The sequence below is a fragment of the Oncorhynchus mykiss genome, chromosome 11 (genome assembly GCF_013265735.2).
Source record: "Oncorhynchus mykiss isolate Arlee chromosome 11, USDA_OmykA_1.1, whole genome shotgun sequence".
In the NCBI taxonomy this organism is placed as follows: domain Eukaryota; kingdom Metazoa; phylum Chordata; class Actinopteri; order Salmoniformes; family Salmonidae; genus Oncorhynchus; species Oncorhynchus mykiss.
Window position 1 is genome coordinate 36,872,454 of NC_048575.1, and position 25,810 is coordinate 36,898,263.

At 43.9% G+C, this 25,810-nt stretch overlaps 1 protein-coding gene across 5 annotated transcripts in view; it reads right to left on the reverse strand.

Moving 5' to 3' along the window:
- The window catches only part of LOC110535644 (arf-GAP with SH3 domain, ANK repeat and PH domain-containing protein 1), a 77,289-nt gene that overhangs the window by 39,705 nt on the left and 11,774 nt on the right, over window positions 1-25,810 (reverse strand). For all 5 annotated transcript variants that reach the window (XM_036935375.1, XM_036935373.1, XM_036935374.1 and 2 more), the window contains exons 4-5: window positions 11,249-11,321; window positions 8,412-8,557 (exon numbers count right to left, since the gene is read on the reverse strand). In XM_036935375.1, the coding sequence (XP_036791270.1) occupies window positions 8,412-8,557; window positions 11,249-11,321 (219 nt within the window). The remainder of the gene's footprint in view (window positions 1-8,411; window positions 8,558-11,248; window positions 11,322-25,810) is intronic.

Below are 25,810 nucleotides of genomic sequence, written 5' to 3' on the forward strand. Positions count from 1 at the left end.
CAATCAATTTGTAGAAACATCTCAAGGATGATCAATGGAAACCGGAATCACCTGAGCTCAATGTCGAGTCTAATAGCAAAAGGTCTGAATGCTTATGTAAATAAGGTATTTCAGTTTTTAATTTTTAATACATTTGCAAAAATGTCAAAAACCTGTTATCACTTTGTCATTATGGGGTATTGTGTGTAGATTGATGATTTTCCTTTTTTTTTATTTAATCCATTTTAGAAAAATGCTGTAACGTAACAAAATGTGGTTAATGTCAAGGGGTCTGAATACTTTCTGAAGGCACTGTATGTCTGAATATAGATCAGTGGGCATCTGTGCTTGGTTATGAATGTGGGTAGCCTTCTAAGTAAATAAAGGTGAAATAAAAAATAAATAAATAAAAAGTGAGCGATGCAAGAATTCAGTATCTAACTACGTATGTGAGACCGACACAGACCACACACAGCCACTAAATGCTTGATACACAAGAATGTATAAATGCGAATGTACGTCTTAGAAATATCTCATGCACAGAAGTGTGTCTGTGTAATAACGTGAGAGACAGAGAGAGAGGAAGGGATACAGAGGAATATGTCTCCACTTAGCATCGATATAAGGAATGTCAAGAGATGCTTGTCATTTCACCACCGTTACAGGCAACATGTATACATACCACCTCCCCAGGCAGAGCCAACAGGTGGCTGATTTAGGAGGGTTCCAGGGGAGCTCTCACACACACACACACACACACACATACACACCATACACACCACACACACACACACACACACACACACATACACACACACACACACAACGATACACACGAATACACACACACACACACACACACAACGATACACACGCATGCACGCACACACACACACACACACACACACACAATGAAACACACGCATGCACGCACACACACACATAGTCTCTCTCACACACACAGCCTCTCTCTGAAACACACTCACATTAACATCCACGTACACTAATATCACTGCCAGCCACACAGGTGGAGAGGCTCTTCTTCCAACAACAATCACTCACACACACAAGATTCCAACAGGACACGTTTTTCTAAATAAATATCAGGGGAAATCTATAGCAGTAACCTATATTGAGGTGATTGTGATGACGGTTTTGTCAGGGTGGTCTTTTGCAACAACAACAGAAATTACTTGATAATAGCTTGGAATATTCAGGGGAACTATTGCAGCCGCCTCTAATGAAGACATACAGTAGAAGTCAGAAGTTTACATACACCTTAGCCAAATACATTTAAACTCAGTTTTTCACACTTCCTGACATTTAATCCAAGTAAAAATTAACTGTCTGCTGTCAGTTAGGATCAGCACTTTATTTTAAGAATGTGAAATATCAGAATAATAGTAGAGAGAATGATATATTTCAGCTTTTATTTCTTTCACCACAGTGGGTCAGAAGATTACATACACTCAATTAGTATTTGGTAGCATTGCCTTTAAATTGTTTAACTTGGGTCAAATGTTTCAGGTAGCCTTCCCCAAGCTTCTCAACATAAAGTTGATTTTGGCCCATTCCTCCTGACAGAGCTGGTGAAACTGAGTCAGGTTTGTAGGCCTCCTTGCTCGCACAGGCTTTTTCAGTTCTGCCCACAAATGTTCTATAGGATTGAGGTCAGGGCTTTGTGATGGCCAATCCAATACCTTGACTTTGTTGTCCTTAAGCCATTTTGCCACAACTTTGGAAGTATGCTTGGGGCCATTGTCCCAAGCTTTAACTTCCTGACTGATGTCTTGAGATGTTGCTTCAATATATCTACATAATGTTCCTGCCTCATGATGCCATCTATTTTGTGAAGTGCACCAGTCCCTCCTGCAGCAAAGCACCCCCACAACATGATGCTGCCACCCCGTCCTTCACGGTGGGATGGTGTTCTTCAGCTTGCAAGCATCCCCTTTTTTCCTCCAAACATAACGATGGTCATTATGGCCAAACAGTTCTATTTAAGTTTCATCAGACCAGAGGGCATTTCTCCAAAAGGTACGATCTTTGTCCCCATGTGTCACACCCTGACCATAGTTTACTTTGTATATTTCTATGTTGTGGTTGGTCAGGGTGTGATCTGAGTGGGCATTCTATGTTTCATGTCTAGTTTGTCTAGTTCTATGTTCGGCCTGTTATGGTTCTCAATCAGAGGCAGGTGTTCGTCATTGTCTCTGATTGGGAACCATATTTAGGTAGCCTGGGTTTCACTGTGTGTTTGTGGGTGATTGTTCCTGTCTTTGTGTAGTATTCACCAGATAGGCTGTTTTGAGTTCTCACGTTTCTTGTTTTCGTTAGTTTGTTCATGTATAGTGTCTTCATTAAATTACAATGAACAACCACCACGCTGCGTTTTGGTCCGCCTCAACTTCACAACAAGAGAATCGTTACAGAATCACCCACCACAACAGGACCAAGCGGTGTGGTAATGGGCAAAGGAAAAAGCAGCAGCAGGAGCAGCGCGAGGAGGTATGGACATGGGAGGACGAATTAGACGGTAAAGGACCTTGGGCTCAGCCAGGAGAGTATCGCCGCCCCAAGGAAGAACGGGAGGCGGCGAAAGCGGAGAGGCGCTGGTATGAGGAGGCAGCGCGGCGTCGTGGATGGAAGCCCGGGAGTCAGCCCCAAAAATTTCTTGGGGGGGGGCTAACAGGGAGTATGGCTACGCCAGGTAGGAGACCTGAGCCAACTTCCTGTGGTTACCGGTGGGCTAGAGAGACCGGGCAGGCACCGTGTTATGCTGTGGAGCGCACGGTGTCCCCAGTGCGGGTGCACAGCCCGGTGCGGTACATTCCAGCTCCGCGTATCGGCCGGGCTAGAGTGGGCATCGAGCCAAGTGCCATGAAGCCGGCTCTACGCATCTGGTCTCCAGTGCGTCTCCTTGGGCCGGCTTACATGGCACCAGCCTTGCGCACGGTGTCCCCGGTTCGCCTGCATAGCCCAGTGCGGGCTATTCCACCTCGCCGCACTGGCAGGGCGACCGGGACCATTCAACCGGGTAAGGTTGGGCAGGCTCGGTGCTCAAGAGCTCCAGTGCGCCTGCACGGCCCGGTCTATCCGTCACCACCTCCACACCCCAGCCCTCCGGTGGCAGCTCCCCGTACCAGGCTGTCTCTCCGGCCCATCCGTCCAGAGCCTTCCTCCTCTCCAGCGCTGCCGGAGTCTCCCGCCTCTCCGGCGCTACCAGAGCCTTCCTCCTCTCCAGCGCTGCCGGAGCCTCCCGTCTGTCCGGCGCCTCTGCCGGAGCCTCCCGTCTGTCCGGCGCCTCTGCCGGAGCCTCCCGCCTGTCCGGCGCCTCTGCCGGAGCCTCCCGCCTGTCCGGCGCCTCTGCCGGAGCCTCCCGCCTGTCCGGCGCCGCTGCCGGAGCCTCCCGCCTGTCCGGCGCCGCTGCCGGAGCCTCCCGCCTGTCCGGCGCCTCTGCCGGAGCCTCCCGCCTGTCCGGCGCCTCTGCCGGAGCCTCCCGCCTGTCCGGCGCCTCTGCCGGAGCCTCCCGCCTGTCCGGCGCCTCTGCCGGAGCCTCCCGCCTGTCCGGCGCCTCTGCCGGAGCCTCCCGCCTGTCCGGCGCCTCTGCCGGAGCCTCCCGCCTGTCCGGCGCCTCTGCCGGAGCTTCCCGCCTGTCCGGCGCCTCTGCCGGAGCTTCCCGTCTGCCCGGCGCCTCTGCCGGAGCTTCCCGTCTGCCCGGCGCCTCTGCCGGAGCTTCCCGTCTGCCCGGCGCCATCGGAGCTTCCCGACTGCCCAACGCCGCCAGCGCCGCCCGTCTGCCCAGCGCCGCCCGTCTGCCCAGCGCCGCCCGTCTGCCCAGCGCCGCCCGTCTGCCCAGCGCCGCCAGTGCCGCCCGTCTGCCCAGCGCCGCCAGTGCCGCCCGTCTGCCCAGCGCCGCCAGTGCCGCCCGTCTGCCAGGAGCCGCCAGTGCCGCCCGTCTGCCAGGGGCCGCCAGTGCCGCCCGTCAGCCAGGGGCCGCCAGTGCCGCCCGTCAGCCAGGGGCCGCCAGTGCCGCCCGTCAGCCAGGGGCCGCCAGTGCCGCCCGTCAGCCAGGGGCCGCCAGTGCCGCCAGTCAGCCAGGGGCCGCCAGTGCCGCCAGTCAGCCAGGGGCCGCCAGTGCCGCCAGTCAGCCCAGCGCCGCCAGTCAGCCAGGGGCCGCCAGTCAGCCAGGGGCCGCCAGTGCCGCCAGTCAGCCAGGGGCCGCTAGAGCCCCTCCGCCCGGAGCAGCTGTCCCTCTGTCCCGAGCAGCTGTCCCTCTGTCCCGAGCAGCTGTCCCTCTGTCCCGAGCAGCTGTCCCTCTGTCCCGAGCAGCTGTCCCTCTGTCCCGAGCAGCTGTCCCTCTGTCCCGAGCAGCTGTCCCTCTGTCCCGAGCTGTCTCTTAGGAGGGTCACCTATCTAGGGACGCTAAGGAGGTGGACAAAGACTATTATGGAGTGGGGTCCACGTCCAGCGCCAGAGCCGCCTCCGCGGACAGATGCCCACCCAGACCCTCCCCTATAGGTTCAGGTTTTGCGGCCGGAGTCCGCACCTTGGGGGGGGGGGTACTGTCACACCCTGACCATAGTTTACTTTGTATATTTCTATGTTGTGGTTGGTCAGGGTGTGATCTGAGTGGGCATTCTATGTTTCATGTCTAGTTTGTCTAGTTCTATGTTCGGCCTGTTATGGTTCTCAATCAGAGGCAGGTGTTCGTCATTGTCTCTGATTGGGAACCATATTTAGGTAGCCTGGGTTTCACTGTGTGTTTGTGGGTGATTGTTCCTGTCTTTGTGTAGTATTCACCAGATAGGCTGTTTTGAGTTCTCACGTTTCTTGTTTTCGTTAGTTTGTTCATGTATAGTGTCTTCATTAAATTACAATGAACAACCACCACGCTGCGTTTTGGTCCGCCTCAACTTCACAACAAGAGAATCGTTACACCATGTGCAGTTGCAAACCGTAGTCTGGCTTTTTCATGGCAGTTTTGGAGCAGCGGGTTCTTCCTTGCTGAGCGGCCTTTCAGGTTATGTCGATGTGGGACTCGTTTTACTGTGCATGTAGTACTTTTGTACCTGTTTCCTCCAGCATCTTCAGAAGGTCCTTTGCTGTTGTTCTGGGATTGATTTGCACTTCTTGCACCAAAGTACGTTCACCTCTATGAGACAGAACCCGTTTCCTTCCTGAGCGGTATGACGGTTGCGTGGTCCCATGGTGTTTATACTTGCGTACTCTTGTTTGATGAACAGATGAACATGGTACATTCAGGCGTTTGGAAATTGCTCCCAAGGATGAACCAGAATTGTGGAGAGTTAAAAAAAAATCTGATGTCTTGACTGATTTCTTTTGATGTCAAGCAAAGAGGCAGTGAGTTTGAAGGTAGGCCTTGAAATACTTCCACAGGTACACCTCCAATTGACTCAAATTATGTCAATTAGCCTGTCAGAAGCTTTTAAAGCCATGACATCATTTTCTGGAATTTTTAAAGCTGTTTTCTAAGGCACAGTCAACTTAGTGTATGTAAACTTCTGACCCACTGGAATTGTGATACAGTGAATTATAAGTGAAATAATCTGTCTGTAAACAATTGTTGGAAAAATTACTTGTGTTATTGCACGAAGTAGATGTCGTAACCAACTTGCCAAAACTATAGTTTGTGAATAAGAAATTTGTGGAATGGTTGAAAAAAAAGTTTTAATGACTCCAATTGAAGTGTATGTAAACTTCCGACTTCAACTGTACATGCTCGGTCGTTCGTGCGTTATTGTTGTCACGATACCAGAATTTTGACTTCGACACAGATACCAAATCTTGAACAATATGTTGAAAAATGGTAGAACAACTGAAATAACAAATAGAATAACTTCTATTCTATATTCAATTTTTTATTCTTTATAAAACCATATCTTGAATATCTACAATTTGCCTTATGCGAAACCATATCTGAGACTCTTAGTTTAGATGTAATTTTATAGTTTCATCTAAAATGTGTAGATTTGTTATTTGATACATATCAGGGTTAATTTGCTCATCTATGGCCATAATATTGGGTCAAATTACATTCATTAGACCTATGATTCACTATTCATTACAGCTAAATAATTTAAGGTGTTAAATTAATAATGTTGTTCCAAAACGACATAAAAAAACCTTTGAAGCTCATTTCATTGAAATACAATATATTTTACACAGCCTACTACGATTCCCAGAGTGCATTTCAAGTCCCAGGGTGCAACGCTCCACCCAGGGCTGGGTCAAAGATTATCCCTGGGGTGTCACCAGTTACCACAGCCACAAATTCAAAATGAAACCAAAAATTTGCTTTTTGGTTTTCATTTAAGGTTAAGGTTAGGCATACATTTAGCAGTGTGCTTGAGGTTAGGTTTAGGTTTCAAATCAGATTGTAATAGCCCACCCAATTTATTTACCTCATCCCCACACTTTTTATTTATTAACTTTTCTGCTCTTTTGCACACCAGTACCTCTACCTGCGCATGACCATCTGATCATTTATCACTCCAGTGTTAATCTGCTAAATTGTAATTATTCGCCTACCTCCTCATGCCCTTTGCACACAACGTATATACTCTTTTTTTATTTTTTATTTTTTTTCTACTGTGTTATTGACTTGTTTATTGTTTACTCCATGTGTAACTCTGTGTTGTTGTCTGTTCACACTGCTATGCTTTATCTTGGCCAGGTCGCAGTTGTAAATGAGAACTTGTTCTCAACTAGCCTACCTTAAATAAAGGTGAAATAAAAAAATAAAAAATACATTTAAAAAAGAAGATACATTGTAGAAATTATGACTTTGTGGCTGCAGTAACTAGTGATGACCCAAGGGCTGGCTGGGCTGCTGCTAGTAGTCTAAAAAGTAGTCTAAATAAATATATGCAAAGTAGTCTAAATATATTGCAGTCATAGCTAAGTTATGAGTTCATTTTGCATTACTTTCGGGTTGTAATCATATTATAATGCTCACATGAATGTCATGCTGAATATACTGTATGCTCATGCCATTGTTACAAAAACATTATTCGAATTTAGTTGCTAGAAGAATAACGTTAGGCTACAATGCAAATGTCATGTCTAAAATCATTTTTTATGTTATTTATGGAAGTAAATCTCCTTTGCACTGCACACTGCTTTGTAACACCTTTTGCATAGTTGTTTCAGTGGGCTGGCCCTCATCATCTGCTCTGTAAGCAAAGTATTCCAAAGTTTGCTTCTGGAGACAGTTTTGTCAACAAGCTGCAGGTGTGGAGGTATGATGTTTTGGTTTGAAAAATCCATGCTGTCTGCATATTCTCTCTCTCGCTTGCTTCTAAAAAGTGGCGTGCTTTGTGTCATTGTAGCCTGGCTAGCTTACTACTTATTGCCATCTTGAAAAGATTCAGACAAAATACTAGACAGACTCGATCCTCTCAATCCATATCAGATGTGCGACACATTTGACAGAAGTACTGAAAGTAAACACAGATTCTGAACCTCTCCCTGTCTCTCATGATCTAGTAAAAGTTTCAGTATAACGTAGAGCACTATCATGTGTACGCACACACACACGCACAGACACACACACAGGTGTTCATTTGTAATTTGACCAGTTTCTCACAGCAGGAAAATAATTCTGCAGAAACAGGAAATGTGAATTATTGTGTTGATTATAAATTCATGTACATTTTCGTAGTGGTTGACACATTTTTAGATAAATCTGACTTAATTTTTTTGTTCGAATTTACCCCTTTTTCGTGGTATCCAATTGTTAGTAGTTACTATCTTGTCTCCTCGCTACAACTCCCGTACGGGCTCGGGAGAGACGAAGGTCGAAAGCCATGCGTCCTCCGAAACACAACCCAACCAAGCCGCACTGCTTCTTAACACAGCGCCTATCCAACCCAACCAGCCGCACCAATGTGTCAGAGGAAGCACCTGGCGACCTGGTTAGCATGCACTGCACCTGGCCCGCCACAGGAGTCACTAGTGTGCGATGTGAGGATATCCCTACCGGCCAAACCCTCCCTAACCCGGACGACGCTAGGCCAATTTTGCGTCGCCCTCCCGGTCGCGGCCGGCTGCGACAGAGCCTGGGCTCGAACCCAGAGTCTCTGGTGGCACAGCTAGCGCTGCGATGCAGTGCCCTAGACTGCTGTGCACCCGGGAGGCCCTTAAATCTGTCATTTTAAAGTGGAAATTACAAATTTCAGAAGCCTTTTTAAACCTTGAATACACTTCCTTGCTGCGCAGGAGAATTATCTGAGACAACAGAGTGATCCAATTAAGATATGACATCTGTACCCAAGTCAAGTCCATCCCAAGATGGGAAACCCTCATGTGAAGGTGTTCGCTCTGTCACCTCTTTGTCTATTAAATGGTGGACATTCTGAGCATTACCAGCCATGAGTAACTGAACTGGAAAAAAGTCCTGTGTGTCTCACCAGGTTCTTGAGCAGGGTCGACAGCTCCTTGGTCAGGGTGGAGAACTTGACGAAGGCTGTTCCCAGGTCAGGGTTGTCTCTGCTGATGAAATTGCTGCCAAACTTATCTAGAGCCTGGGCATAGTTCTCCTCATTCTGGACATGGTCTGGGAGAGAGAGAGACAGAGGGAGACAACCAAGGTTAACATTTGTTTGAATTTGAAATAATGATAACAAGGGTAGTGTTGCTAGGCTTTGAGTCCCAAATTGCACCCTATTCCCTATTTAAAGCACAACTTCAGTAGTGCAGTATATAGAAGGGTCCATAGGGCTCTGGTCAAAGTAGTGTATAGGGAATATGGTGCAATTTAGGACACAGCCAGGGACAGGTGATTGTGATCCAAGCATGGAAAGGGTGACATTTGCCATTGAATCATCTGGTTACAAATGCAACAGCTTAGTGTGGTTTCTAATCATTTTTACAACTTAAATCAGATGGTATTTCTGTAAAGCTCAGTATAGAGGGGTAGATCTTGCTAACTGGGTGTGGGTGAATGGGTTGAAGAGGAGCATTGGTAGACTGCCATTTCATTAGGAAAAATGATTGGTGCATGATGCAATGCGGGTAGTCTCCCATTCATTGTTATAGGAGTACAGCCCCACCAGGATCTGTCACAAGTTTCTATCAGCATGTTAATGTGCAACCAGAGGAAAAAGAACTCTGGACCACCTTTAATCCACACACAGAGACCATACAAAGCTCTCCCTTGCCCTCCATTTGGCAAATCTGACCATAATTATATCCTCCTGATTCCTGCTTACAAGCAAAAATGAAAGCAGGAAGCACCAGTGACAAGATCAATAAAAAAGTGGTCAGAGGAAGCAGATGCTAAACTACAGGACTGTTTTGCTTGCACTGGCTGGAATATGTTCCGGGATTCCTCCCATGGCATTGAGGTGTACACCACATCAGTCATTGGCTTCATCAATAAGTGCATTGATGGCGTCGTCCCGACAGTGACCGTACGAACATACCCCAACCAGAAGCCATGGATTACAGGCAGCATCCGCACTGAGTTAAAGGCTAGAGCTGCCGCTTTCAAGGAGCAGGACTCTAACCCTGAAGCTTATAAGAAATCCCCATATGCCCTCCGACGAACCATCAAACAGGCAAAGCATCCATACAAGATTAAGATCGAATTGTACTATACCGGCTCTGACGTACTACACAGCCGAGAGCTGCCCAGTGACACGAGTCTACCAGACGAGCTAAACTACTTCTATGCTTGCTACGAGTACTCCAAGCATGCACTGACCAACTAGCAAGTGACTTCATTGACATTCTGAACCTCTCCCTGTCCGACTCTGTATTACCAACATGTTCTAAGCAGACCACCATAGTCCTTGTGCCCAAGAACACTATGTTAACCTGCCTAAACGACTACCAACCCATGGCACTCACGTCTGTAGCCATGAATTGCTTTGAAAGGCTGGGCATGGCTCACATCAACACCATCCTCCCAGAAACCCTAGACCCACTCCAATTTGCATACCGCCCCAACAGATCCACAGATGATGCAATCTCTATGGCACTCCACACTCCCTTTCACACCTGGACAAAAGGAACACCTATGTGAGAGTGCTGTTCATTGACTACAGCTCAGCGTTCAACACCATAGTGCCCTCAAAGCTCATCAATAAGATAAGGACCCTGGGACTAAACACCTCCCTTTGCAAATGGATCCTGGACTTTCTGACAGACCGCCCCCAGGTGGTAAGGGTAGGTAAAAACACATCCGCCACGCTGATCCTCAACACAGGGGCCCCTCATGGGTACGTGCTCAATCCTCTCCTGTACTCCCTGTTCACTCATGACTGCACGGCCAGGCACAACTCCAAAATCATCATTCAATTTGCTAATGACCCAACAGTGGTAGGCCTGATCACCGACAACGATGAGACAGCCTATAGGGAGGAGGTCAGAGACCTGGCCATGTGGTGCCAGGACAACAACCTCTCCCTCAATGTGATCAAAACAAAGGAGATGATTGTGGACTACAGGAAAAAGAGGACCGAGCACGCCCCCATTCTCATCGACTGGGCTACAGTGGAGCAGGTTGAGAGCTTTAAGTTCCTTGGTGTCCACATCACCAACAAACTAACATGGTCCAAGCACACCAAGACAGTCGTGAAGAGGGCACGACAAAACCTAATCTCCCTCAGGAGACTGAAAAGATTTGGCATGGGTCCTCAGATCCTCAAAAGTTTCTACAGCTGCACCATCGAGCGCATGGGGTTGTATAACTGACTGGTATGGCAACTGCTCGGTCTCCGACAGCAAGGCACTACAGAGGGTAGTGCAAACGGCTCAGTACATCACTGGGGCCAAGCTTCCTGCCATCCAGGACCTCTATACCAGGCGGTGCCAGAGGAAGGCCCTAAAAATTGCCAAAGACTCCAGCCACCCGAGTCATAGACTGCTCTCCCTGCTACCGCAGGGCATGCGGTACCGGAGTGCCAAGTCTAAGACTCCTGAACATCTAGTCAGATGGCTACTCAGACTATTTGCAGGGCTGTATATGGAATTGTACATGGGATTGAACTGTATCCAAAATCAGACAGGATACCTGAGCGGGGCCAGGTCAGAAAGGGTCTAGAAACCCCCTCTTCAAGGCACTAACAACCTAAAACTGACTATGTGGAGAAAAGGTTGAAACGCTGAAATATTTTGTTTCATAAGAGGGCATAATTACTCACCCAGAAAAGTCTATATAGAGATCATCCCTTTTCAATGTCTTCCACAAGCGCAACCCTCTTGTTAATGAGCCTAGAAAACTGACAAGAGAGCTTTCTCTCACCTTGGCCTGAGCTGTAGATGGCCTTGACTGATTTCTTCACCTTCTGCAGCGCAGTCCTGTCCTGATCCAAAGCCTGTAAACACAGAACGAGAGAGAGAGAAAGGGAGAGAGAGGATTGTTAAGGATTTACAATAGCATCACAGACTGAACTTTGTAACCAAAACACAACACAATTGTTATACAATAAATTATAGTCATTTCAGAGAATGAAGCTAACCCTGAACACTATGAGATTTTTACAGTGCTGGCATAGAAACTGGCATAACAATTTATCAAATGCTCAAAAAGCACCACATGACCTGAAATATGGCTTATCAACATTCCAAATAAAATTCCAAACTGTTTGTTATATAAGGGTTCCATACAGTAGCATCATTAGGACAGTAGTGCCCGAGGTAGAGCAGCTGTGTCTTATAATGCCTCTCTTCTCCATGCTTCTCTGTTTCGCAAAGAGCAAGACCATGGCCCTTCTTGCTATTCTACTAGTTCTGCTATTCCGTTGGTGTTTTAAAAATATATACATCTCACAAAGCTGAGATAGGATTGAAAACACACTAGGGCTGTCCCCAACTAAGATAAATATTGGTCGACAAAGAGTCGTCTGCTCTTTCGACCAATTGATTGGTCGTATTTTTAACGTGTATATTTCCATATATAGATACATGCTATGTGTTTTAATCAAATCAACTATAGGCACTGCACTTGTCTGATGCTTTAAGCAAACTTTTTGATGAAATAATTAAGACACAAATAACTATTCCGACTGCAATTGATTTGGACCCGGACCTGGCTCAGATTTGCTGCGCTGTGTTAAAAAAAAGACAGCGATTGACTGTCTGACTAGCATCTGTTGTCTCTCTCTCCTCCCTGCAGCAGTGACCACCACAGAACATCAGCAGTGTATCGTGCTGTCCGTGTTGCTGAAACTGCAACATAATTACAGCCATTTCTGATTGAAAAGTTGTTACCGAAATTTGTATAGGAAAAACATTCTCTAATTTTCTCTAATTCCCTTTGCTCTCTTTACGTGACAATAAGGCCTGACCTATAGCATATCATAATCACATGAATAAATTGGTTTATAACAAACTCTGAACACCGTAACACATGTGACAGCAAAATGGATGCAGAGGACGAACAAATAAACTGGAAACGGGGGAATGTTTACTGGTTGCCCAGGAGGTAAAGGGAAAGTCAGATGTGTGGAATACATTTAACTAGTTGTGGGGAAATACTGGAGAAGAAGAAAAATAAGGTATGAAGCCAGCGCTGCATGCATATTATGTGTACCAAACAGGTGCTGTTAGATTACAATATAATTTTTCTGACCGTTTGTAACAATGTATACAACACAGAATAAATTATAAGTGTACCAGAGTCTGTTGAAACGTTTTGGCCTATTCATTGTTTTAGCTAATCATTCAAAGGTTGCTTTGTTATTTTATTTAAAAACGCTTGATTGCATTTCACATCATGAATGACTCGTATACTGTGTGATGATATGAACAAATAAATTATTGATTGATACAGTAGTCTATATAATAATTGAAATACATGCCTAAGTAAGTTACGGTATTAAGACTAAACAGTGTGGCTTGAGAAAGTATTCACACACCTTGGCATTTTCCCTATTTTGTTGCCTTACGACCTGGAGTTAAAATTGATTTTGGGGGGGGGGTTTGTATCATTTCATTTACACAACATGCCTACCACTTTAAAGATGCAAAATATTTTTTCTTGTGAAATAAACAAGTGTGACTACCCTCCCACTCTGTCTGCCATATTCTTTCTCTTTGCTCTTGTTTTCTTTATTAGGATGTCGGCGGGAGGAGCTGGGAGGGTCGTCAGCGACATGGGACACACCTGGGCCCGGGTGTGTCCCGGGATAAATACACCTCTTCCCCATTCCTTGAGGAGACTCTCTCCATGCAGACACACTGATAGAGTTTGGTTATGGCATTTTTGTGGCTGTTTTGTTTGTTTGCTTTGGCACCTTTCAACACCCCTCATTATCATATTTAGGCACTCAAACACTCACTTACACTACTGATTACTGGCTACACACACCATTGTTAATTGTATTTAGTTTACTTCAGTTAATAAATATATTTTGTTATTCCTTATCTTCACGTTGTCTCCCTTTTTGTTACGAACTTCAAGCCAGTTCGTGACACAAGAAATAAGACAAAAACAGAACTTGAGCATGCATAACTATTCACCCCCCAAAGTCAATACTTTGTAGAGCCACCTTTTGCACCAATTACAGCTGCAAGTCTCTTGTGGTATGTCTATAAAAGCTTGGCACATCTAACCACTGGCATTTTTGTCCATTCTTCAAGGCAAAACTGCTCCAGCTCCTTCAAGTTGGATGGGTTCCGCTAATGTACAGCAATCTTTAAGTCATACCACAGATTCTCAATTGGATTGAGGTCTGGGATTTGACTAGGCCATTCCAAGACATTTAAATGTTTCCCCTTCAACCACTCGAGTGTTGCTTTAGCAGTATGCTTAAGGTCATTGTCCTGCTGGATGGCAAACCTTCGTCCCAGTCTCAAATCTCTGGAAGACAAACAGGTTTCCCTCAAGAATTTCCCTGTATTTAGCGCCCTCCATCATTCCTTCAATTCTGCCCAGTTTCCCAGTCCCTGCCAATGAAAAATATGGTGTTCTCGGGGTGATGAGAGGTGTTGGGTTTGCGCCAAACATAGTGTTTTCCTTGATGGCCAAAAAGCAGAATTTTAAAAAAGTATATGTTTGGGGAGTCTCCCACATGCCTTATTTTTTCTGGATACTCTTCCGTAAAGCCCAGCTCTGTGGAGTGTATGGCTAAAACTGGTCCTATGGACAGATACTCCAATCTCCACTGTGGAGCTTTAAAGCTCCTTCAAGTTTATTATCTTTGGTCTCTTTGTTTTCTCTCTGATTAATGCCCTCCTTGCCTGGTCTGTGAGTTTTGGTGGGTGGCCCTCTCTTTGCAGGTTTGTTGTTATGCCATATATGCCAAAAAGTTATAATGGATTTAATGGTGCTCTGTGGGATGTTCAAAGTTCCAGATATTTTTTATAACCAACCCTGATCTGTACTTCTCCACAACTTTGTCCCTGACCTGTTTGGAGAGCTCCTTGGTCTTAGTGCCGCTTGCTTAGTGGTGTTGCAGACTCTGGGGCCTTTCAGAACAGGTGTACAGTGCCTTGCGAAAGTATTCTGCCCCCTTGAACTTTGCGACCTTTTGCCACATTTCAGGCTTCAAACATAAAGATATAAAATTTTATTTTTTTGTGAAGAATCAACAACAAGTGGGACACAATCATGAAGTGGAACGACATTTATTGGATATTTCAAACTTTTTTAACAAATCAAAAACTGAAAAATTGGGCGTGCAAAATTATTCAGCCCCTTTACTTTCAGTGAAGCAAACTCTCTCCAGAAGTTCAGTGAGGATCTCTGAATGATCCAATGTTGACCTAAATGACTAATGATGATAAATACAATCCACCTGTGTGTAATCAAGTCTCCGTATAAATGCACCTGCACTGTGAGAGTCTCAGAGGTCCGTTAAAAGCGCAGAGAGCATCATGAAGAACAAGGAACACACCAGGCAGGTCCGAGATACTGTTGTGAAGAAGTTTAAAGCCAGATTTGGATACAAAAAGATTTCCCAAGCTTTACACATCCCAAGGAGCACTGTGCAAGCGATAATATTGAAATGGAAGGAGTATCAGACCACTGCAAATCTACCAAGACCTGGCCGTCCCTCTAAACTTTCAGCTCATACAAGGAGAAGACTGATCAGAGATGCAGCCAAGAGGCCCATGATCACTCTAGATGAACTGCAGAGATCTACCGCTGAGGTGGGAGACTCTGTCCATAGGACAACAATCAGTCGTATATTGCACAAATCTGGCCTCTATGGTAGAGTTGCAAGAAGAAAGCCATTTCTTAAAGATATCCATAAAAAGTGTTGTTTAAAGTTTGCCACAAGCCACCTGGGAGACACACCAAACATGTGGAAGAAGGTGCTCTGGTCAGATGAAACCAAAATTTAACTTTTTGGCAACAATGCAAAACGTTATGTTTGGTGTAAAAGCAACACAGCTGAACACACCATCCCCACTGTCAAACAAGGTGGTGGCAGCATCATGGTTTGGGCCTGCTTTTCTTCAGCAGGGACAGGGAAGATGGTTAAAATTGATGGGAAGATGGATGGAGCCAAATACAGGACCATTCTGGAAGAAAACCTGGAGTCTGCAAAAGACCTGAGACTGGGACGGAGATTTGTCTTCCAACAAGACAATGATTCAAAACATAAAGCAAAATCTACAATGGAATGGTTCAAAAATAAACATATCCAGGTGTTAGAATGGCCAAGTCAAAGTCCAGACCTGAATCCAATCGAGAATCTGTGGAAAGAACTGAAAACTGCTGTTCACAAATGCTCTCCATCCAACCTCACTGAGCTCGAGCTGTTTTGCAAGGAGGAATGGGAAAAAATGTCAGTCTCTCGATGTGCAAAACTGATAGAGACATACCCCAAGCGACTTACAGCTGTAATCGCAGCAAAAGGTGGCGCTACAAAGTATTAACTTAAGAGGGCTGAATAATTTTGCACGCCCAATTTTTCAGTTTTTATTTGTTAAAAAAGTTTGAAATATCCAATAAATGTCGTTCCACTTCATGATTGTGTCCCACTTGTTGTTGATTCTTCACAAAAAAATACAGTTTTATATCTTTATGTTTGAAGCCTGAAATGTGGCAAAAGGTCGCAAAGTTCAAGGGGGCCGAATACTTTCGCAAGGCACTGTATATATATATACTGAGATCATGTGACACTTAGATTGCACACAGGTGGACTTTATTTAGCTAATTATGTAACTTCTGAAGGTAATTGGTTACACCAGATCTTATTTAGGGGCTACATAGCACAGGGTGTTAATTCATAGGCACGCACCACTTTTCCGTTTTTTTCAATTGTAATTTATTTTAAACAAGTTATACTTTTCATTTCACTTCACCAATTTGGACTATTTTGTGTATGTCCATTACATGAAATCCAAATAAAAATCAATTTAAATAACAGGTTGTAATGCAACAAAATAGGAAAAACGCCAAAGGAATGAAGACTTTTACAAGGGTAGTGTAGGCCCACAACTCGATGGTGGTTATGCAACGCTGCTATACTAAGTCTACTAATGATATTGACATTACTTATTATTATAATGCTGATCATAATAATAATAGTAATAAGGAGATAAAGGAAAAGGGAGGGTTATTATTATAATGCTGATCATAATAATAATAGTAATAAGGAGATAAAGGAAAAGGGAGGGTTATTATTATAAAAAATACAAATATCGGACCATTTGGAACAGTTTAAACAACACTAAATAAATGAAATAATACCAGAGAGGCTGGTCTAATGAAAAAAAAAGTTTATTCCAGCAGAGCAAAGATTAATAAAAGCCAAATTCGTGAGGCTTGGTGCTCACAGAATCAGTAGGCTATTAAACGATCACTCAAACAGGCAACAGAAGCAGGATCTGTCTTATTTCTGTAGATATGTATATGGATGATTTATAAATTCAGGCACATTTAACAGTTAGGTTATTGATCATAGACCTAATTAAGTTGGGGTTTCCTCTCTCCTCACTTTTCTTAGACAATTAAGCCAAGGGCTGTTTTCTCGTCTCCTAACTCTGCTGCTGACTCCACATTGTTCTCAACACCAATATGCTGGTTAATTTTTCCATTGTGCACATAGAAACATGGTCTAGGAAAAGGCGCCAATTCAACAGCGCACTGATGTGTTTCAGAACCACGGACAGCGACTGTTATCCAACGCAGGAGAAAACTTGTTTGTTTAAAATTAATATAATTTGTGCACCATGATTTGTTTTTGTTATCCATTTTTTGCTTCTGCTCGACTAAAGAAATCTAAGTCAACCAACATTCTATTGACCAAACCAGTCGACTAAATGGGGCCAGCCTTAAAAACAAACACACACACTGACTACATCTGTCCAAGGTCACTGTCTAAATGGTGATAAAATACTGGATAACTCTAACACGATCTGTTATACCTACAGTAATGAAGTCTCTAGCACTCATTTACAAGGCCATATTTCCTTGATTATGATCCGTACTGTGATTGAAGCAGATGTTTGTTTACAAAAGTAGTGCACTACTTTTGACCAGAGCCCTATGGGCCCTGGTCAAAGGGAGGGCACTAAAAAGGGAATAGGGTGCGATTTGGGACGCAACCTGCGATACTGACCTCCAGATCCTCTCACCGCACAGAGCGTCGCAATTAGGAGAACGCTGATGTCATGCTTTTATCGCTGCTGAGGGCAGAGCAACTCTGCATACACTGTCCTTGGCTCACAGCACTACTTATGCCTACTTGGAAATGCGCTTGTTTACAAAAACTCTGTGCTCTGTGGAAGTGTAGAATGTCTGCACAGATCGAAGGTTTCACTTTTGTGTTTTTCAATGCAGGGTATTCTGTATCATTCGCCACAGAGCCAGATTAAATGACTGTGAGGTTTGGTGTGCCAAAACAAATGTTCAGGTTAAGAGGATTTGATAGTATCACAAACAGTACTCACACACTCAGATGTGTAGAAGTACACACACACACACACACACACACACACACACACACACACACACACACACACACACACACACACACACACACACACACACACAAACACACACTTATGGAGATGATAAACACCAACATAAATACAGGAAATCGGGCTCCGCTGGTCACAGGGGAGGCACCCTACAACGTCGGTCGAGCTAATTAAATTTCACGATGCAATTAAGGCCGAGTCTTGGTTGTCCCCTGGACAGTTTTACGTCGCTGTTACACAATTTATGGCTGCAGTACTGTATGGCCCCTGGGCCCTTAGTGCCCTTAGTGCCCTCCCATTGCACTGTGCTTTGATCTCTCTCTCTCTCTCTCTCTCTCTCTCTCTCTCTCTCTCTCTAACGCAGGAGCCCGACCTGGCGCTAGTGTATGTACCGTTACCTAGTAGCCTACATACAAATACTCTCATACTGTACATGATCGTTCAGTGTGGTCTTATCCAGACTAAAATGTTCTGTGTATTAACAGAGAAGGCAACTTTGTAGAGTATGGTTGGTATAATCAACACCCTTTTCATAAATATTAGGCTGTATTCTGGAACAAATTGCTTTGGCTTTAGCAGAAAGCTGTGTTGTCTACATCTTAGCAAACATGTTTATCTCTAGTCTGTACTTGCTTCGTGAAATACTAAATTATCATGACATGATGAGAATATAGGCTACTGTAGACCAAGGACACAGACAGGGTCATAGGCATTATGGTGGACCCCCTGACACCCTAATCCATGAATGATTATTCAGAGAGGCAGTAGACTGAGATGAATTCTCCAGAGGGAACAAAGGCAACGCATGCAGCAGCAGCAGGAGGAAGACTGCCTCTCTAATGGTGCCCATGTTACAGGGCAAGAGAGCGAGAGAGCGAGAGAGCGAGAGAGAGAGAGAGAGAGAGAGAGAGAGGAGCAGCTGGCACCCCCTTCAAAGGTCACCCATAATCCTCTCTGTGTCTGCGTTGCGGTAATTAAATATTCTGCTTTGATATGAACATGCTCTTACATTAGTAGGGAACATGCTATGTCGACTTGACATTACAGGGGCAGGGATATATGTGTTGTGTACCCAGGGTCCTTGCGACCACAGGAGTAGGGTTTTTAGAGGCCCTTGTCCGACTGTAGCACAAGCTTCCGTTTTTTTTTTCTCGCACAGAGCAAACCACCATTGAGGCCATTTTTAATTGACGATGACGCGACAGACCGTGTGTGACAACCGTATAGATTTCAGTTACGACTGAACAAGGTCAATTGCCAATGGCATTACTGCCATTCAAAATCGCTAGGCATACATCATTATCACAGAGAGCACAGTAAAGACTCATTCAAATCTGTCGTGGAAACACTTTTTTAGGTATACTGTAATATACGCAAGCAAGTGCTACCATCAAATCAATGAGGAGAAACACTAGATGTGTAGGAGGGAGGGGAATTTGGCTTTGAGCATTCAGCTCAGTCTCCAAGGGTCAAAATAGTTCAATGGAACACAGCTCACTTGGCTAACAGTCCTCCACACCCTCTGGCAACCAGTAAGAACGCATCTCAGCTCTAGCAAGAATGCCCTCACAAAGCCTGCAAACTATTCAATATAGTAAATTCTTTGTTCTGATCGACCAACAGCCAATGTTCAGCTCTGACACAATCCAGTGTGATTGGTGATTCAATGACTCAAAACAAGAGTTTAGGGGATAGAGATGTTTCATACCTAATATTCTGAAAGGGAACCTAGCCCACAGTATATGGCAGTGTGTTGATTCCCCTGTGAAACGTCTACCACCATGAAAGCTCGTATTGTGCTGGTAGCTGATCATTGTGGCTGTGCATGACGGGAGACGGAAAGGGGAAAGGTAGAGAAGCTACAGCTTCAACACTTCCTGGGTTGTGTCCCAAATGTCCCCCCTATTCCCTATTCCCTATATAGTGCAGTGCTGATCAAAAGTAGTGCACTACAAGTAATGCCATTTGGGACGCAGATCTGAAGTTCCTGCCCCAGGTCTTATCCTCCCAGTGCAGAGCAGACCAGGCATTTCCCCTCCACCCCTCCTTCCATAGGAAACAGGAAGCAACAGGCCTGACTGTCACTCTCTTAGTTGTAACACCATGGTATTTCACTGGCAACTTATGGTAAACCGCGTTTTGTGGATAAGTTATAGATCACAGTTACAGAAGTGTTCTCTAGATTCATTTCTCTACTGTGAAATGTGTGGATTTCTCTGTCAATTGGTACTCACTCAGTTCATAACTTTGTCACTCAGTTCATAACAAGATCAGTCACACGTACAGACAGACAGTAATGGGGTTGCCACCGAGATGTGAATGCGCTGTCTCGCACATCAGCAAGTTTCTCTAGTCTAACCATTCTGTCTATCTGTCTGTCTATCTGACATTAGTCGGCTGACACTCAAGATGACGCAGTGCCTTGTAGTGAGTTCAAGGCCCAACCCCACATGAGTCCTGGTATCACAATGTCCCCCTTAGTTTAAGAAGACTCGTTTGTAATGCCATGCATTAAAGACCAAAATTGGTTCAAGAGAATTGTGATAAACAAAAATATATTTTATTTAAGGACCAAAAAATTGACAGCTGTGCTATAGATTGTTGGGAAGAGATGTTGGCTGTATCGATTCCATGGCACATGGTTTATGAATTGACATGCAAAACGGCAGACACAAAACGGCGGATTCAAATGTTTAATTTTTCAATTTAAATTATTATACAAAATTCTTTCAAAGAATGTAATTGTATATATGTGGGGGATACAGCCTTCCCAGCACTGCAGATTTTGCTGCGAGGTAGCAGAGATTTAGATCATTTATATTGGTACGGTCCATATGTAGCTAGTTTTTGGTCACAGGTCCAGGAATGGCTGAAGAATCGCAACTATTTCCTGGAGCTAACACTGCAGATAGCAATTAAGGGAGCTTTGAAAAAGTCATAGTCAATGTGATCAATAATATAATAATTATTTCAGCAACAGAAATGTATCTTTCATTTACAATCTGTAGAAACTATGAGAATAGAAAGGTTCAGAACTTTTGTGAAGCATCACAGCACAGTTGAAAAATATATATGGCAAATAGAAATCCAATATGGACGGTGTCAAGAGACAGATGGGAGGGGTTGAGTGGATCTGAAAGGTGTGACTAAAAACAACAAGATAACTAATGTAAAATATACTGTGTCCATAAAATGTATATAGGTTCAGAACTTTTGTGAAACAGCACAGTTAAAAATATATGGCAAATAGAAATCAAAACGGATTAAAAACAATTAAAAACAAACAAAAGATAACTATATATATATATATATATATATATATATATATATATATATATATATATATATATATATGAGTGACATTTTTTCCCCACCCATTTTAGAACAAGGCTGTAACGTAACAAAATATGGAAAAAAGGAAGGGGTCTGAATGGAAAGATATTCAGACCCCGTCCCTTTTTCCATATTTAGTTACGTTACTGCCTTGTTCTAAAATGGGTGGGGAAAAAATGTCACTCATCTATCTACACACAATACCCCATAGCAAAAACAGTTTTTTTGACATTTTTGCTAATTTAATACAAATAAAAACTTAAAATACCTTTTTTACACAAGTATTCAGACCCTTTGCTTTGAGACTCAAAATTGAGCTTGGGTGAATCCTGTTTCCATTGATCATCCTTTAGATGTTTCTACAACTTGATTGGAGTCCACCTGTGGTAAATTACATTGATTGGACATTATTTGGAAAGGCACACACCTGTCTATATAAGGTCCCACAGTTGACAGTGCATGTCAGAGCAAAAACCAAGCCATGGGGTCAAAGGAATTGTACGTAGAGCTTTGAGACGAGGCACAGATCTGTGGATAGGGTACCAAAAAATGTCTGCAGCATTAACCTGTTGAGTGTAGGGGGCAGTATTTTGATGTTTGGATGAAAAACATACCCAAATGAAACTGCCTATTTCTCAGGCCCAGAATCTAGAATATGCATATAATTGTCAGATAGGATATAAAACACTCTAAAGTTTCCAAAAATGTCAAAATATTGTCTGTGAGTATAACAGAACTGATATTGCAGGCGAAAACCTGAGGAAAATCCAACCCGGGCGTGCTGTTTTCCCTGAAATCTCTCTGTTCCATTGCCTGCCTTCGCTCCATTTAAAGGGATATCAACCCGATTCCTTTTCCTATGGCCTCCACATGTTGTGAACAGTCTTTAGACATTTATTTTGAAAAATGAGAGAGAAAGATCACATCGCGTCATTGTATGGCTGGGTGCCAGCAGCGTTTTGCATGCGCAAAAGCTTGGAGCAGACATTTTATTTCTCTCTCCTATTGCAGAAGGTACAGTCCGGTTGAAATATTATCAATTATATATTGTAAAAACAACCTGAGGGTTGATTATAAAAAACGTTTGACATGTTTCTACGAGCTTTACGGATACTACTATTTGGAAATTTTCGTCTGCCCTGGCGCGACCGCTCGAGCCTGTTCATTTCTGAACATAACGCGCCAACCAAATGGAGGTATTTTGGATATAAAAATTATCTTTATAGAAAAAAATGAACATTTATTGTGTAACTGGGAGTCTCGTGAGTGCAAACATCCGAAGATCATCAAAGGTAAGCGATTCATTTTATTGCTTTTCTGACTTTCGTGACCAATCTACTTGGCTGCTAGCTGTTTGTAATGTTTTGTCTTCTGAGAGAGATGTCCTTACATAAACGTTTGGTATGCTTTCGCCGAAAAGCTTTTTTGAAATTTGACAGGCCAGGTGGATTAACAACAAGCTAAGCTGTGTTTTGCTATATTGCACTTGTGATTTCATGAAAATGAAATATTTTTAGTAATTTAATTTGAATTTGGTGCTCTGCAATTCAGCGGATGTTGACGAAAATTATCCCGATAACGGGATGGGCGCATCAAGAAGTTTTAAAGGTCCCCAAGAACACAGTAGCCTCCATCATTCTTAAATGGAAGAAGCTTGGAAACACCAAGACTCTTCCTAGACCTGGCCGCCCGGGCAAACTGAGCAATCGGGGGAGAAGGACCTTGGTCAGGTATTTTGGTATTTGGTATTTTATTAGGAACCCCATCAGCTGTTGCAAAAGCAGCAGCTACTCTTCCTTGGGTCCACACAAAACATGAAACATAATACAGAATGACATAATACAGTACATCATTAGACAAGAACAGCTCAAGGACAGAACTACATACATTTTTTTTAAAGGCACACATAGCCTACATATCAATGCATACACAGGTGTTGCTTTATCTGTTTTTTGAAACCATATTTGCTGTTTATTTGAGCAATATGAGATGGAAGGAAATTCCATGCAATAAGGGCTCTATATAATACTGTATCTTTTCATGAATTTGTTCTGGATTTGGGGACTATGAAAAGTCCCCTGGTGGCATGTCTGGTGAGTAAGTGTGTGTGTCAGAGCTGTGTTTAAGTTGACTATGCAAACAATTTGGGATTTTAAACACATGAATGTGTCTTATGATGTTCCATACCCAGAGACATCACCAAGAACTCGATGGTCACTCTGACAGAGCTCCAGAGTTCTTCTGTGGAGATGGGAGAACCTTCCAGAAGGACAACCATATCCACCAATCAGGCCTTTACGGTAGAGTGGCCCGACGAATGCCACTCCTCAGTAAAAGGCACATGACAGCCTGCTTGGAGTTTGCAAAAATGCACCTAAAGTACTCTCAGACCATGAGAAACAAGATTCTATGGCCTGATGAAATTAGACTGAACTCTTTGGCCTGAATGCCAAGCGTCAGGTCTGGAGGAGACCTGGCACCATCCCTATGATGAAGCATGGTGGTGGAAGAATCATGCTGTGGGGATGTTTTTCAGCGGCAGGGACTGGGAGACTAGTCAGTATCGAGGGAAAGATAAACGGAGCAAAGTACAGCGAGATCCTTGATGAAAACCTGCTCCAGAGTGCACAGGACCTCAGACTGGGGCGAAGGTTCAAGGGCAAGGATCCTAAGCACACAGCCATGACAATGCAGGAGTGGCTTTGGGCCAAATCTCTGAATGTCCTTGAGTGGCCCAGCCAGAGCCCGGACTTGAACCCAATCGAACCTGAAAATAGCTGTGCAGCGACGATCCCCATCCAACCTGACAGTGTTTGAGAGGATGTGCAGAGAAGATTTGGAGAAACTCCCCAAATAAAGGGGTGCCAAAGTTGTAGCGCAATACCCCAAAAGACCCTAGGCTGAAATCGCTGCCAAAGGTGCTTCAACAAAGTACTGACTAAAAGGTCTGAATACTTATGTAAATGTCATATTTCAATAAAAAAAATATATATATACATTTGCAACAAATAAAGCTTTGTCATTATGGGGTATTGTGTGAAGATTGATGAGGGGGGGAAAACGATTTAATACATTTTAGAATAAGGCTGTGAAAAGGTGGAAAAAGTCAAGGGGTCTGAATACTTTCCAAATGCACTGTATATATAAACAATATATATATGGTGGATTGGAAATGATGCAGACAATTACATTGGTGGAAGCTATAATCTATAAAGAAATAAAGAAATCGTACACGAGAGGGCATGCTAAACTACTTTTTTAGCATGGCTGTCATAGGTACGAGCTGGAGCCGAGTACCGTATATATCCATAAGAATGTCATGATTTCGACGGGCTGAAAAAAAAGATGTCAGTCTCGTCCTGACAGGTGGAGATCAAATTTCAATATTGAAACTATTTTGCAAATGTTGAAAGACAGTCAGCAACGTTTGTACAACCCCTCATTGTTGCAAACCAAATGTTAGGCTAGAAGCAAGGGGAAATAATGTCTAGATGCCTTTTACAGTGGAGACGTGTCTGTCGCCCTGTATCAGCATTGTAACTTATTACAGCTTCAGTGTCTACTTAACTGAAAATATCTGCTGCATACCCCTCACTCCCCAATCAAACTGGGTGCGGTTAAATTAGACGTACAGTTTGGTGTAAAAGTGTAAAAGTGTATTTATCTATTTCATCGTATGTTTTTTCTACTTTTTATTGCACTGCTCAACCAGCGATTAGAAATACCTATACTAGCATTGATTTCTCGGTTTGGTAAGATGCGATTTTCCCAACAAGAAAATGTCATATGAATATGGAATAATTCAAGAGAATGAGACGTTTCATCATAGCCAGGTTTTACATAACACAATGTTTGCAGGTTTTGTACCTCAACAACATTCACAACTCAGGACAGATGTGGTAAGCTGAATTAATGATGTAGTTTTGGCTTTTTAGAATTGGCCCCTGTGTCACATACAGGCAAATGAAACAGAACAGTGTACATCGGCATATTGCATTACTTGACTCTCTCACACTGACGTCCCATCACATTTTCCACGCTAGTTCAACCGCATAACTGTCATTTAAAAGTGCATGCAAAGGGCCGTTATATAAAAAATGTTTGTTAGGTAAACTGTCAGCATTATAAATTGTGAGGCAGTACCTCTCATAGTAACAAGGGGGGTTAAATCGGAGGTCACGGTTTAAAAGTGCCATGTAGCCCATCAGATCTGATGGCTCTGTCATTGCTGAACTCCATTAGAGAGCGAGAGGAGAAGGCTGGCGATCGCATGGTGGGGGTGTCCAAGTCAGTTTAACACCAGTGGTCTTCAATGGAAGGCCCCAGACAGATGTGGAAACCCCCTCGCCCTGGCCACTCCGTATCCCATCACCCTCCCTTCGCCTAAATCAGGGAAAGAGCAGGGATCACAGCCCTAAAAGCTAAACATGGTCAGGGGCTAATCCACTGCTAATAGCCCTTGATGATGCAGTGCAACTGTGGCAGGAAGGGAAGGTAGGCCAACAGCTGGAAGCTCCGACCAGAGACCGATTATCCGATTTCCCTGATCTCTCAGACAGCAAACAAACCAACAAACAAGAAACTGAAACAGCATCCA